This window comes from Scyliorhinus canicula, chromosome 18 (assembly GCF_902713615.1).
Source record: "Scyliorhinus canicula chromosome 18, sScyCan1.1, whole genome shotgun sequence".
Taxonomy (NCBI): domain Eukaryota; kingdom Metazoa; phylum Chordata; class Chondrichthyes; order Carcharhiniformes; family Scyliorhinidae; genus Scyliorhinus; species Scyliorhinus canicula.
This window is the reverse complement of record NC_052163.1, coordinates 22,231,690-22,247,925: the sequence shown is the minus strand read 5'-3', so window position 1 is coordinate 22,247,925 and position 16,236 is coordinate 22,231,690. Positions and strand designations below refer to the sequence as shown.

Genomic DNA, 16,236 nt, shown 5'->3' with positions numbered 1-16,236 from the left:
GAAACACTTGTTTCTCTCCATTTGGATAAGTTGCCTATCCATTTTTCCGCCTCACACTTACCCACATAGCCTCTTTTGGCCCACTCACCTAACCTATCTATATCCATATGTACATTTCTTATTTTCTTATTGCAGTTTACTATCCCACCTATTTTAGTGTCATCTGAAAATTTGCCAAAGTACCTTCTATCCCTACATCCAAGTCATTAATATGTATTGTAAATAGTTGGGGACCAAGGACCAAACCCTGTGGCATCCCACTAGTTACATATTGCCAACCAGGAAAAGGCCCGACTCCCTGCCTTCTGCTGGTTAGCCAGCCTTCTATCCAAGCTAATTACCCCTAATCCCATGTGATCTTACCTTATGTCTTAACCTTTTGTGGGGCACCTTGTCAAATGCCTTCTGGAATTCCAGATATACTACATCTACAGGATTCCCAATATCCACTTGGCTTGTTACATCTTCGAACGGCTCTAGCAAATTAGTCAAATACTATTTACCATTGCAGAACTATGCTGACTCTGATGGATTGTGTTTTGACTTTCTAAATGTTCTGTCATTACTTCCTTAATAATGGATTCTTACACTTTCCCAACTATAGGAGTTAAACTAACTGGTCAATAGTTTCCTACTTTCTGCCTCCCTCCCTTTTTGAATAAGGGCGTCAGCATTTTTCCAGTCCACTGGTACCTTTCCCGCATCCAGGCAATTTTGAAATATTATAACCAATGGATATGCTATCTCTGCTACCACTTCCTTTAAGAACAAAGGATGTAAGCTATCAGGCCCTGGGAACTTGTCTGCCTTCAATCTCAATAGTTGCTTAGCACTTTTTCACTATTGATGATGCTTGTTCTAAGTTCCTTCCTTTCTATTACTGTTACTATTAGGTGGAGCTAGTGTTCTCCACTGTGAAAAGTGAGGCAAAATATTGTTTAGTGTCTCTGCCATTTCTGTGTTTCCTGCTATTAACTCCCTGGTCTCATCTTCCAAGGGACCAACATTCACTTTAGCTGCCCTTTTATATACTCATAGAAGCTTTTGCTATATTTTGCATTAGTTTTCTTTCATAATTCACCATTGCTCTTTTAGTTATGTTTTTAGTAACCCTTCGTTGATCTTTAAGTTTCCCAATCGTCCAGCCTGCCACTGGCCTTTGCAATACGTTATGCCTTGGGTTTTGTCTTTATATTATCTTTAACTTCTGTGGTTAGCCATGTTTTTTTCACCTCTTAGAATCTTTCTTTCTCTCTGGAATTTATTTTAGTTGGGAGTAATTGAATCTCTCCTTTAACAACTACCATTGCTCATCAATTGTTCTACCTTTTAGTCTTCCTGCCTAGATTTGGTCCACGAGGGCCAAATCTCTCCACATGCCGTGTAATTACCTTTAACTCCAGAATGTTAGCGTGGGACTCCAGTTTCTCACCTTCAAACTGAATTTCCATCATGCTATGATCACTCTTCCCAAGAGGATCCTTAACTATGAGGTCATTAATTCATCCCTCCTTATTACACAATACCAAATCCAGAATAGCCTGCTCCCAAACATATTAGCCCAAGAAACAATTTCTAATACATTCAATAAACTCTCCCTCGAGGCTACCCATGCCAATTTGATTAATCCTGTCTATATGCATATTAAAATCACCTAAGTATTGTGTCTTTTTTACAGCCATCAATATTTCCTGGTTTATACTGTGCCTCACTCCGGAACTACCCTTTGGGGACCTATGGATTACTCCCACCAGAGAATTCTTTCCTTTGTTATTTCCCAATTCTACCCAGACTGATTCCACATCTTGATCTCTAATGCCTATATAATTTCTCACTACAGCACTGATCTCTTCTTTACAAGCAAAGCTACAGCACCTCCTTTTACTTTGTGTCTATCCTTCCCAAATACAGAATACCCTTGGATATTCAACTCCCAGACTTGGTCTCCTTGTAACCATGCCTCAGTAATCACCACAAAATCATGCCCCTTTGACTGTACTTGCGCTGTTAACTCATTGATTTTATTCTGAATGCTTTGTGCATTCAGATACAAAACGTTAAATTTGTTCTATTATCAAATTTCCCTACTCTTGCCCGATTCCTTGGTGCAATGTGATGTTCACACGTTCTGTCCCTTCCTTTTTTCTGGTAACCATCCATCCATCACTCACTGCTCCTATCTTCTTTAATTTTGTTTTCTCATTTTCCATACAACCCCCCCCCCCCCCCCCCCCCCCCCCTCCTTTTAAAGCCCAATCTACAGCCCTAGTTATGGAATTCCCCAGGACTCTGGTCCTAGCATGATTCAGATGAAGACTGTCCCATCGGGAGAGCTCATTCCTTCCCCAGTAGCAGTAGCCCATGATTCAAACCCATTTCTCCCCCACCAACCATGGAGCTACACAATCGGAAGATGAGGTGCTGTTCCTCCAATGTAGACCACATTGGGAGCTGCCTTGTTTGAAAAGGGTGTTTAGGCCCATGCGTAGTGAGCAGGGAGGTAAAGAGGCAGGTGTTACACCGTCTGCGATTGCATGGGAAGGTGCTATGGGTAGTGGGTGAAGTGTTGCAGGGACTAAATGCAGACTGGGTGACCACTTTGCAGAGTATCTTCGGTCTGTCCACAAGCAGGGCGCAGACCTTCCTGCCGCTTGCCATTTCAATGCACTGTCCTGCTCTCATGTCTACATGTCTGCCCTTGGCCTGCTGCAATGTTCCAGTGAAGCCCCGCGCAAACTGGGGGAACAGGACATCTTCCAATGAGGCACATTACAACCTTCCGGACTTAACATTGAATTCAACAATTTCAGACTGTGAACTCTCTACTCCACCTTCTATCAATTTATTTCCATTGATATGACCCATGGGTTCCTTTTTGAGCCATTACATCTGTCCTGATTCTATCCAATTTAGCAGTATTCAACAAGGATTACTTAAGGGAGAGCACTCGTGGGAGGACAGTAGTTGGTTATCAGCCAGCTTCCCTGCCCCACACATGACCTCATGCTATGAGACTTCATGGGTCAAGTCAATACTGAACACTCCATGTCCACTTCCTAACCAGCCCCAAAGTGCCGCCACCTCTGGGTGGCTGTTGCAAACTGGGACTGATATGGCGAAGGTATATGGAACTTTGAATAATGCCCGAAAACCATCAAGTATGACTAATGTTCCAATTAAGCTAACACAAACTTGCAGAATAACACCTCATCTTAAAATTCAGTACTCAAATGCACTCAAGAACATTGTACAACTGGATTGAATGGCTGAATACACTTTGTTACAATCCTGATTTGTCATTTAATTTCTGCACCCTATTTTGAAAGTCACTAAACTGAAACCTACTGTTTCTCTCTCACTCTACAGTATTTGGAGCATCATTTGAGATGTCAGCCTATCCAGTTTTTTTTTGCTTTTTAATTAGTGAGCTCAATAGTTTTATAAAACTTGCTAGTTTTAGGATTATTGAGACCAGATTTTTATTTCAGATTTACAAAGGAGTTCAAATTTAATCAGCTGCCAGTCTCTTGAACACATTAGCCTGGTAACATTATTAGGTTATGCAACAGCCAATCAATCTACATACAACAGCCTTCTGGATAGGCCTTAAAAGATGCTAACATTCAGTAAAGGGCCATCAGCATGGTGAAAACGCCAAAATGGGAAAAAAAATACTTGACTGCATCTTCAATCTGTTGCAGATGCATCTGTTCCACCTCCTATTGGTAACAGTGACCATCCCCATAGGAGACCAAGTCTGTCTTTATACCAAGGTTACTCTCCAGTGGCACCACCATATTGAGTGAGGTAGTATTAGAAGATATAGCAGCTCAAAACTGGACACCTCATGTGACCCACAGTATATAAGCACAAGTAAAATGTATTCAACCACGATCTGTACCCTGCCAATTTTGATGGCACGTTTGAGGCAGTAGCCTCGAATCAGAAATCCTCCTGGTTTCTCAGCCAAAACAGGACAATTCAAGGGATAGTCCAAATCAACAATATGCAGTTTATAAAATCAACTATATAATTTGGGTTGCAAAGCTTTAAAAATATTAATATCCAAATAAAAATCCATAATTTCAACTCAAATTATTGTGAAGTTAATCAACCACAAATGTTCCAAGGAGTGGCTAAAAGTGGTTTGGGTACAACGAACAAAACCGTTGGACACACATCAAAATCTCAGCTGAAAAATATCCAGAAACCAAAATCAGAACAGTAATTTTAAATTATTAGTATTTCTCTTCCAAACATTCGAAACTTTCGTTGACAGGTGTGTAACTGGACAAGTCATACATTTGGTGAAATAAGATTTACAAGAAAAATGTACTGATGCAGTTTGGTTTCTATGAAAGTTGCAATAATAGTTGTTTATTTAAAGTTTTCCCCAACACTGAACACAAACACAGACAACTTTTTAAAAAACGAAGTTTTTATTTTAAAAATGGTAACTGGATTGCACGCCACTAGAGCTCATAGCGATTAATGAAAAAAAAATTGAATTTTCCAGATTGATTTATGCTAATAGATTGTCAAGTGATCAATACGCTATAATATATTTTCTCATTGGTACCCTCGTCATTCAATACATTGCCAAGTCTTTAGAAAAAAAGCAAAGCTTCAATATATAATTTAATTCCAACGTTTGGAATTTCAGTGGAGTATGCAGAATATAAAGCTTTATAAATCTATTCCCAATCTGTCATGCGATGGAATCAAGAAATTTACATGGTTGCAGATAGGAGTGTTAATCATGATTCTCCAAATATGCGGAGTATAGAGCAGCTTAATAGACCAGTTTAGTGGTCTTTTGTTGTCTGCTCATCTTCCTCATTTGTACAGCTATGTTATGACCAATTTCTCATATCGCACTGCCAGAGAAGCAGGGAAAAAAAACTTATTAGATGAGCAAAATTGTTAGAGAAGCTATAGAAATATAGATATTACCATTCGAGTCCATAGTTGCAAGTTTCCATTTTGAAAACTTTGGAGTGAGACATTAAACCTAAACCTTCTAACTTGAGACGAGAATGCTGATGAAAGAAAGCCTTGAGAAGCACAGATCATTTTATTCCAGTATAACTCACCATGAATTTTAAATATTTTAATTCTGACTAGTTATACTGGAATTAAGCCAATCTTTGCATCTAAAGGCTTTTGTCAATCAGCCGTCTCACATCAAGTTAAACGGCTGTGGACTTGACTCACTTAAAGATTTCAAAACAAATTTAGGCATTCCAGAGCAATACTGAGTGTTGAGGTAATCTTTCAGTCATGATGTTACAGCTGCAGACGTAATGACTAGCTCTGATCCATGGTCACCATTAAAGTGCAACAAGAAAATTATCCTTCAAAATCACCAACAGGTTATACGGCCATTTTCACATTACCATCAGAGGTTGCTATCTAATGTGTGCACTTGTTCCTTGCTCTCGAGGGAGTGCAGTGAAGGTTTACCAGACTGACTCCAGGGATGGCGGGATTATCACATGAGGAGAGATTGACTAGGTTAGGATTGTTCTCGCTGGAGTTCAGAAGAATGAGGTGGGGGGGATCTCATAGAGACGTATAAAATTCTAACAGGACTAGACAGGGTAGATGTTCCCAATGGTGGGTGTGTCCAGAACCTGGGGTCACAGTCTGAGGATTCAGGGTAAACTATTTGACAGATATGAGGAGAGCCTGTGGAATCCATGATCAGCCATGATCGTGATAAATGGGGGAGCAGGCTCAAAGGGCCAAAAGGCCTCCTCCTGCTCCAATCTTCTATGTATGCATCTATTTTCTTTTCTTATTTAAAATTTTTTTTAGAGTACCTAATTATTTTTTCCAATTAAGGGGCAATTTAGCGTGGCCAATCCACCTTCCCTGCACATCTTTGGGTTGTGGGGGTGAAACCCACGCAGACACGGGGAGAATGTGCAAACTCCACACGGACAGTGATCCAGGGTCAGGATTTGAACCCAGGTCCTCAGCGTCGTGGGCAGCAATGCTAACCACTGTGCCACCGTGCTGCCCTTGCATCTATGCATGTCCCAAAGTTACTGAATTAGTTGGGTTGCCCGGAGGTGGCGGTTGGTACTATAACGCACCAAGGCTCCTTAGGCAGCACCTTCCAAACACAACCGATACCAACTGGAAGAAGAAGGGCAACAGGCACATGGGAACACCAACATGACGCTTCCCCTCCAAGTCACTCATCGTCAGACTTGGAAGTATTTTACTGTTCCTTCACTGCCGCTAGGTCAAAATCTTTGAACAGCACTGTAGTTCAATCGGCAGCTCACTACCAATTAAGGGTGGGCAATGAATGCTGGTCTAGCCAGTGACACCCACAATAAAATCGATAACTAAAATTAGTCCAGTAACAAAGTTCATCCTTTTTCAAGGAGTAAGAATTTACAAGAAATCCAAATCATCGATCAGTTGTTTCATTTCAGCGGCATTCTTGGTAATGAACTTTCTTGTGTCTTCAGAAATCTTTTCCAACCCTGCTTCCCGCAAGGCTGTCAGGTATTCTTCATTGGTCTGAAATAATTAGAAACGGTGTTATTCTTTTAAGTTACATTATACAATTAAGAGATTATGGACAAGAATACACCTCAATTAAAAATATATCAGCAATCACATGGTGCAGCTCCACCAACACAAGCAGCTTGACATCATACAGGATAAATTAACCTGCTTGACGGGCACCGATCCATCACCATCCGCTCACTCCACCACCAAGTGCGGCCAACAGTGTGTACCATCTACAAGATGCACTGCAGAAACTCACCAAGGCTCCTTTGACAGTACCATTCGAATCCCACACCTCTCCCACCAAGAACATGAGCAGCAGATGCATGGGAGCACCACCTGTAAGCCGCACAATATTTCGACTTGGAAATATAATCACTGTTTGCTTACTGTTTCTGGGAACTCCCTGCCAAGAAGCACTGTGCGTGTAAATACACCACACAGATTGCAGCAGTTCAAGGCTGTAGCTCACCACAACTCTCTCAAGAGTAATTTGGCGGGAGCAATAAAAATGCTGGCCTAGCCAGCAACACCCACAAAAGAATAGTATTTTCATGGCCATGGCTTTTAACCATAACGATAGCAACAAAACAAGAACTCGATAACACTGTCAATCAAGACAACTGTGGGAGTGGAACCTCGAATTCCAAAAATGGATCCCAAATGAAAATCACTTGTTTTGCTGAATTACAGAGTTGTATTATGAACAATTGCTGGCAATAACTCAATTTGTTATATTCAGATAATGGTGAGTAAAAGTTGTCATATTGAAAAGTACGGCTATTAAATGCACAAATATTAAATGATGGCAATGCTAATAATAGATTTCAAAACAGTTAAAAGTTATTCAGGCATAAGGACATATTAAACACCTGTTCTCAACAAAGGGAACATTCATGGCTTATGTTGAACCTACTTTTGAAAATGATTATCTTTCCTTCACAATATATGTTGAATTCCAGACACAGCAAAACGGAACCCTAATATAAGCATAATACCATTTACCTTTGGCCTGAAACCTTTGCCATATTCATAGATTTTAGTTCCAGGAAATGTTACACCTTCTGTGAAGAGCTGTTGTAAATTTGTGGCAACTTTGTGCAATACTTCCTCTTCATAGGCAAATACTGAACCATCCTTTCCAGCAAGAATGACAAGTTGCAGTCCTGCAGCGAGGCACGGATAACCATCAATGGTACCCAGGACCACCATCTCCATTTTCTCAGGCAGGTAGAGATCTTCCCAACATCGAAGCATGTCAGGCCTTCCCCAATAAGCTGTATCATCCAGGGTTCCAATTATAATTGGCAAGCCTTTATCGAGTGATATACACTTTCCTCTGTGGGTATTCACGTTGTTTGCCACCAGTTGTAGATACTTTCCACCTAGTTTGAAAAAGAGTTATACTTTCAAGTGAAATCAAATACCTATTCAGTAGATACATCACTAGATAATGTGATACTGAGGCATGCAATCAAATGATGTGAGTTGGGGGATATGAGGAGAAAGGAAAACTGACTCTGCTTCTGTCATCTATCAATGCCTGCAAGGAACATATTTTGCAAAGAGTCTGCTGGTACATATAGGACCAAACCCCAGCACAATTTTAAGCCATTGTCAGGAAAGAACATGAGATAGCTGAGGATGTGGAGAAAGATGTGCTGAATATACTCCCTGGGTGAATGGAAGAGAAACTGAGCAAACCAGCCAAACATGCTACTGAAGTTGGAAACCAAGCTCCTGAAAAGAATATTTGAACTGACTACAGACCACGAAAGCACAAAGAATGCAACAGACTGAAAAAGATGAGGAAAAGCAAGATAATGCAATTCGGGTGCAAGAAAATAAAAAGACAAAGGCCCTTAAAGTCATTCCTTTTACATCATCTGAATACTCCAAAGTGCTTCAGGGTAAATTACACAAACAAGATATACTTCCTCAAAATAGTAGCAAACTTGTACGCTCGCCTTTTACGTACTGTACTTTACATAGATTATTTGCTCACATCTTGTAGTGGTTGAATGTACACCCTCTACCAAAGACAGCAACAATGAAATTAAATTTGTTCCTAGCCTGAAGGAGACATTTGTCACATACACAATAATTTATATAAACAAAGTACATTACCTGGTTTCAGATTGCAGAAGTCATCTTTGCAAAACTGATCATCTAATTTTGGTGTGACCTCCTGCCTAATAAAAGTGGGAAAAAAATTACTTAACTTGTGAAAACAGTGTCAAATGTGATTCGTACATACAAGGACAAACTGTTGCAGTGATCAAAATGTAAAACATTACTGGACTCTAAATAGAAAGAGAAGACAAAGATAGACTGTGCGACATTCTCTCATTTGGAGATTGGAGTGGGGTTTCACCCATAACAGTTGTGGTGAGCCATTCAAATCCCCACTGACATCAGTGGGACCAGAAGATCGTGCTGGCAGGAGGGGCTGGAAAATGCCACTCCGAATCTCAGGGCTGAACAAGATCATACCTTGATTATTGTGGTCATGCTGCAAATCTAACTACTGTATTTGATTTATTCCATTAGATCTTGACGTATGTTCAAAGTATAATGCCAGGGACTCATTTGTGGATTTCATTTCATCTACTAGGAACCAGATAAAATGAGTGCAAAAACATTACCAAATTGGGTACGAATCATTCGCAGAGTGGAGTCAACTATGTTGGGATGATTATAACGTGGTGACATCACCCAAGATTTATACTTTTAATTTTTAAAATACATTTAGAGTACCCAATCCTTTTTTTCCCCACTAAGGGGACAATTTAGTGTGGCGAATTAACCTATCCTGCACATCTTTGGATTGTCAGGGTGAGACCCACACAGACAAACTCCACACGGGCAGTGACCAGGGTCCAAGATCGAACCCGAGTCCTCGGTGCAGTGAGGCATCATCCAAAAGTAACACAAAAAACTGCACCATCACAATTTTAAATATAGTGGTCTTTGACACCCATAAATTTTTATCTGTTGTACAAACTATAGAATACAGAGGGTGCTGCATGTTACAAAGTAGAAAGGACAATTTTCATGATCAAAATATTCACTGATCTCACTTCTATTCCTGCTTTTTAAAAAATAAATTTAGAATACCCAATTTTATTTTTTTTCCAATTAAGGGGCAATTTAGCGTGGCCAATCCACCTGCCCTGCACATATTTGGGTTGTGGGGGTGAAACCCATGCAAACACGGGGAGAATGTGCAAACTCCACACAGACGTGACCCAGACCCGGGATCGAACCTGGGAACTCAGCGCCATGAGGCAGCAGGGCTAACCCACTGCGCCACCGTGCTTCCCTACTTCTATTCATGCTTAATGAAAGGAGCCATGTAGTATTAATTCTATACTCTCCCTGGACAGCACGGTGGCACAGTGGGTTAGCCCTGCTACCTCACGGCGCTGAGGTCCCAGGTTCGATCCCGGCTCTGGGTCACTGTCTGTGTGGAGTTTCTCCCCGTACTTGCATGGGTTTCGCTCCCACAACCCAAATATGTGCAGGCTAGGTGGATTGGCCACGCTAAAATTGACCCTTAATTGGAAAAAATGTATTGGGCACTAGATTTTTTTAAAAATTCTATACTCTCCCTACAGTAAAATTCATGTTAATTCTTTCCTTATTCTTAAATAGAATTGGAATGATAGGCCTAGAAGCGTCTTCGTAAATAGACTTCTCCATACCTGGAATAAGTGACCAATTAAAAAAAGACTTACAGTACCAAATTCTTTTTTCAATTGAAGTGCAATTTAGCATGGCCAATCTACCTACCCTGAACATCTTGGAGTTGTGGGGGTGAGATCCACGCAAACACAGTGAGAATGTGCAAACTCCACATGGATAGTGGCCAGGGTCCGGAATCGAACCCAGGTCCTCGGCGCCGTGAGGCAGCAGTACTAACCACTGCGCCACCGTGCCACCCGACATCACATAAAATTAACACCAAAACAACACTGACACAATTTTAAATAGTGATTTTTGACACCCAGAAATGTTTATTTGTTGTACAAACGATAAAACAAGTACAGAGGCTGTATTTTACAAAACAAAAAGGGCAATATTCATGCTCAAAGTATTCACTGATCCCACTTCTATTCATGCTTAATGAAAGGAGCAATGTAGTATTAATTCTAAAATAGAATTAGAGTGGATTGACCGAGAAGAGTTCTGCATACCTGGAATAAGTGACCAATATTTTTAAAATTTACAGTACCAAGTTCTCCCCCCCACCCTCCCAATTAAAGTGTAATTTAGCACGTCCAATCCACCTGCACATTTTTGGGTTGTGGGGGAATGTGCAAACTCCACGTGGACAGTGACCCGGGGCCTGAGTCAATCCCAGATTCTCGGTGCCGTGAGGCAGCAGTACTAACCACTGCACCACCATGCCACATCTTAAGTGGCCAATGTAATTAACATACGGCCTCAGGTTACCAAAAATGATAAAGTTAACCCAGCAGAATGGTTTCTCAAGGCTAGTCACCAAAACATTTCAGGAATAAATTGCTCTTCACAAACACGGCAGTTTTCAAACATTGAATTATTGAACAAAATAATTAAAGTACCAGTAAATCTTATAAAAAGAATCCTGTGTAACAAAACTATTATTTGTTCAGTTAACACAGATCAGTGTCTCAAATTATGGCAAGATGGATTCAGGGAATGCAAGCCCATACACTTGAAAGAATCCTCCAAAAAAAAAAAACGGAATTTGATTTAAACCATCTAATAATTAGCTTGATGGCTTTTTAGTTTATTCACTGCATTCAGGACATTACATAAATTAGCATTTTTATCAATCGTGTCAGATACAAATTTTCCCACAAAGCTCCACAATGAAGTTTCAAACGGTATCAATTTTTATGTCCTTTCTCCCCGTCAATTCTTCTTGTATGTGTGCAGCAGTTTATGGCTTGCTGGGCGTAACTAAAATGGGAAAATTACCAAACCTGGCAACAAAAGAAAAAATCGTGTACTTCAGGGAAATGGCAAGATTTCCCAGTTGACTTCAGGGATCCTGATCTTTTCCCAGCAACTGTTAGCACAGATGGGTGTGAATAAACCTCTGCAGTATTGCTTTCCAGAGTCAAAAGTAAAAGCCTTTGTGCAAGTTTACATCTGAGGAATGGACACCGAGGCATTTAGAAGTAGGCATTTGGGAAACTAAATACAAATCATTATGCCAGGAGACAAGATGGGGCAGAATATTTGGGAATGGGAATGAAGGGCAGAGTCCATGCTTAACCCTCGTCTTACAGGTAGTCAAAGTTCTGTCTGCGCAGCAAAAAAAGTCAAATTTGCTGCTCAGTTCAACTGGATTAGAACTCAAATTATCTAGGGCAGCACCGTGGCTCAGTGGATAGCACTGCTGCATCACAGCACCGAGGTCCCAGGTTCGATCCCTTACAATACCTATCCCATTTCATTTGAAAATAAAACACTTACTGGTACGGTTTCCCAGAAGGATTCAAAGCAAATTGTTTCACAATAGCAGTCATGATTAGCTCTTTCAAATGATAGTTCAATGAAACCAGTTCAATGAAAGAAGCAGAAGGAATGAAGTTTTCTGAAATATCCACCACCCTGCAGAATATGCAAATAGGAAAGAGGAATCACAAATTTAAATGAGCCCAACACGTAGGAACACAAGTAATTACATGAAGAAAATTCACATTTGCGTAGAAAAACATTTCAAGCACCTGAACATTGTGTGTGTATATATCAATTTAACATTGTCAATTTGACATTTAACAATTTACCACAGGCTTTGGCCTCTGCTTACCCCAAGTCTTCAGGTTCGGTTCTTCACTGACTCTGGACTCCTGGCTTTGCTTCTAAATTATGTTAATTGCAAGGAAACTTGAATTATACACCTGTCATAAAATGCATATTATTTTAAAGAAAATTAGTATATTTTTATACATTTTATTTCACAAACTGTTTATCAGCAAACATGTAATAGAATTATATGCACATCTGAAATAAGACAGATATGGCTAATCTCTAGATGTCTGATGTCTTTTGGGAAGTGTAGCAATAATTGTCAAAGCACAGTCTACAATTTGGAATTTTAACAACATAGGAAGGTTGTGATGACACTTTTTCCACAGGGCACAGATTTAAGGTGAAGAGGAGAAACAAACTTGTCCAATTAATCCACCTTCCCTCACACTCCAAGTCCTGGGTTCCACACTAGCGGTAGAAGTGGTCAATTCAGGTAGTACTGTATTGACTAACTGCACTGACTAACCTCTGCCACTAGTTGGAGCTTGTTCCGTCTACTGTGCAGAGGTGACATTAATTAAAATGTTTGTACATGGTGCCACTTTGTTATTTAACATTTCAACGTATACTTGGGACATTTCACATTCAGAGGGAAAAACCAAAAGAAGTCAACTCGGGCTTTAACACCAATTCTAACTGTTTTGCTCAAAGTTGTGAATTTCAGGAACACAAGACAATTTACTACAGAAGGTCATTCTAATTTAACAACAAGTCCCAAAAATGTATGGCATTTTAGTGCAGCGTATTCCAACACACCACAGCTTAATATGGATAAGCAAATTCAAACTGAGGCCCCAGATCCTAATTTAGGCGTCACTCCAATTATAGCAAATTGAACTTATCCAACTGGTGCAATCACAATGTTCAAGATTTTTTATGGCTTCAATTTCTAATAGTTTCTGTTTCTCAATTATAAATTGCAACATTACAGTACAGGAGAAAACATATTGATTTATTTGAATCTGTTTCCATCACCATTCACTCGAGCAGTGAATTTCAGATGATTGCCCGCTGCAACAAATTTCAAAACCTCATACTGGATTGTCCCTCCCTCATTATCTTAAATCGGTATCCTCTGAAAAAGGTGCCACCACAAACATCCCACATTGTTAAAATTCAAATGGACTGTATTTTGATTAGACAAAGATTGTGACACTTCCTTCCAAAAGAAACCCAACATCCAGAGATTAGTCATATTCGTCTTATTCCAGATGTCCATACAATCCTATTACATGTTTGCTTTATAAACAGTTTAGAAAAAGATTTTCCTGGTAAACAAACTCCTCATCACTGTGACCGCCCCATGTCCCAAGTCTTTGACAAAATTACATCCAGAAGCCAGTCGCCCAGTAATCCATTTAAAGGGTAACCACAGCTCCAAAGGATTTTTAAGTTACAAAAGCCTTGCGCTATAAATGCACCGTAAAATTAAAATACAGCTTTCCTGTTCATAAATAAAGAGAATTCCTTGTACTTCCCTCACCAGCAATTATTCATACATGAAGCTAACATGAGATATGGTTAAAGCCATTTAATTCAGAATTCCAAATGAATACATTTTCAAAATCCCCAAGTTTCCCCAGCACTGAAAACCGCAGTTTACTGATTAATGTCAGTTGAAATAAAAATGTTATTTACCCTCTCCGACACCCTGCTTTCATTTCTATTATTTAAGTTCTATACTTGTGTCATAAAAAAATTCTGAACCCATTTAGAAATATCCTATTGCTCAGTTGCTGGATTTAAACTGATCTCACATTTGCCTGCCTGTCTTGAGCCCGAGAAGGGCAACCGGCAGAAGTTTCAGCAGATTAACACATTAAACTCATTTATAAGCATGATATTAAACACTTTTTTATTGAGCGCAGGTTAGAGTGAACATTGAAATCCCAATAATTCAGGAGGAAAAAAATTAATACAGGCAATTAAAACTTGAAACAACTAGTAAAAGAGCCTGGAATCTATGGCCAGGAATGCAAATAGGTGACTGGCCTAAACTGCCCCAAAACAATCAACATCTCTCACCAGTCTCCCCCCCTCCCCCAATGTCAATTGTTTAGTTGCCATTTGCCTCCTGCAGGATAGATAAAAACAGGGAACACAATACGTGCCAGTGAGTATCAGGATGTTTCCACTACTACAAGCAAGCATACGTAAATACAAAGAGACTTCTTCCCCCTGCACTGAGATGGCATCCATGGAGGGCAAACACTGGAGCCACAGGGACCATACCACAGTGGAAGGGAAGACATGGATTGGGGGGGTGGATTTGCCTTTTATTTTCAACTGTTGTGCAAGGGCAGTGAGTTGGTGAAAGGGAGGGTTCAACATCGACTCCAGCTCTCACCAACCCCTAGTGGCTACTGTGCAGAAACCTTGGCTGGCGGCCAGCCACCATTGTGATTCGAGGTTAGTGGGAGGGAAGGAGGAAGAGAAAGACTTCAACCCTCTTAAACGAGGGAGTATTGTTTGAACACTAAAAAGTGGGTCCTCTCTTTGCCCGAGTTGAAAACCCCTAATAATTTCTAACCCTGATCCCAGATCAATTAATGCGTAGTTTGCGGTTGCTCTACACGATCCGCCAATGAAATAGGGCGAAAGGTCCGACGTTTGATTTAATGAACTCCCCTCCCCGTACATATCGCACTCACACCTGCCATTAAATACAAGAACACTGAGCTCCAGGAACTTGGATTAACTCCAGTTCACTCGGCCAAGTGGGGCTCGTCTGAAGGACGCATATGCGCCACACCCGGCCCGGAATGGAAAGCAAAGAAAAAAAAACCCCGCTCCGAAATAACTTGGGTTTTCTTTTGCGGGAGAATAAGGCTGGAATTGAAATACACACGAATTCAGTTCGACTAATAAGTTTTTTTTTTCGTAAACGTACCTCAGCGGGTCTCGATTACCTTTCTTCTCAACCTCCCTCGATCTGCGCCACTCGCTAAGTGAACTCAAAATGGTGGCCCCGCCCCAAATACCAGCTGCGTCAGGCTGGCCGGAAACAGATGCTGAGACCGTCACATCCGGACTCAACTTCCTCATCCTCACAATGTTGCTCACGTTGCAGAGGTTCGCACCACAAATCCTTATATTGCAGCACTGCATAGCCTCACACTGCAAACCCTCATATTGCAGCACTGCAAAGCCTCACATTACAAACCCTCATATTGCAGCACTGCACAGCCTCACATTGCAAACCCTCATATTGCAGCACTGCACAGCCTCACATTGCAAACCCTCATATTGCAGCACTGCACAGCCTCACATTGCAAACCCTCATATTGCAGCACTGCACAGCCTCACATTGCAAACCCTCATATTGCAGCACTGCACAGCCTCACATTGCAAACCCTCATATTGCAGCACTGCACAGCCTCACATTGCAAACCCTCATATTGCAGCACTGCACAGCCTCACATTGCAACCCCTCATATTGCAGCACTGCACAGCCTCGCATTGCAACCCCTCATATTGCAGCACTGCAGAACCTCACACTACAAATCCTCATTACGGCACTGCCGAACCTCAGATTGCAAATCCTCATATTACGGCATTGTAAAGCCTCATTACAAATCCTCACATTACAGCATTACAGAGCCCCACATTGTGAATCATCACATTACAGCACTGCAGAATGTCACATTACAGCACATTGCAAATCCTCACATTGCAAATCATAGAATCCCCACAGTGCAGAAGGAGGCCATTCGGCCAATCAAATCTGCACTGACCCTCTGAAAGAGCACCGAACCAAGGCCCACTCCTCCACCCTCTTCCCTTAACCCCAACTAACATTTGGACACTAAGGGACAATTTAGAATTGCCAATCCACCTTACCTACACCTCTTTGGACTGTGGGAGGGAACTGGAGCACCCGGAGGAAATCCACACAGACATGGGGAA

General features: G+C 40.9%; 1 protein-coding gene across 4 annotated transcripts; it reads right to left on the bottom strand.

Moving 5' to 3' along the window:
• Positions 1 to 4,420: 4,420 nt before the first annotated feature.
• LOC119953067 lies at positions 4,421 to 15,356 on the bottom strand. 4 transcript variants are annotated; one of them, XM_038776887.1, is made up of 6 exons: positions 15,221 to 15,356; positions 12,306 to 12,380; positions 11,992 to 12,129; positions 8,653 to 8,717; positions 7,531 to 7,910; positions 4,421 to 6,534 (listed from the first exon to the last, which is right to left on the bottom strand). In XM_038776887.1, exons 3-6 carry the CDS (start codon positions 12,042 to 12,044, stop codon positions 6,406 to 6,408), a joined length of 627 nt encoding a protein of 208 aa, XP_038632815.1. In that variant the 5' UTR covers positions 12,045 to 12,129; positions 12,306 to 12,380; positions 15,221 to 15,356; the 3' UTR covers positions 4,421 to 6,405. The 4 variants fall into 4 exon arrangements, with proteins under 4 accessions (XP_038632815.1, XP_038632813.1, XP_038632814.1 ...); XM_038776885.1 differs by having other exon boundaries at positions 12,329 to 12,380; positions 15,221 to 15,355; XM_038776886.1 differs by having other exon boundaries at positions 12,306 to 12,419; positions 15,221 to 15,342.
• Positions 15,357 to 16,236: the final 880 nt, after the last annotated feature.

Coding starts and splice junctions, on each gene's coding strand:
- LOC119953067 (XM_038776887.1), bottom strand. CDS start 12,044: ATGACTGCTATTGTGAAACAATTTGCTTTGAATCCTTCTGGGAAACCG. Junction 8,718..11,991: donor CCTTCTGGGAAACCGTACCA/GTAAGTGTTTTA, acceptor CACTTTTATTAG/GCAGGAGGTCACACCAAAAT. Junction 7,911..8,652: donor CTTCTGCAATCTGAAACCAG/GTAATGTACTTT, acceptor TTTTCAAACTAG/GTGGAAAGTATCTACAACTG.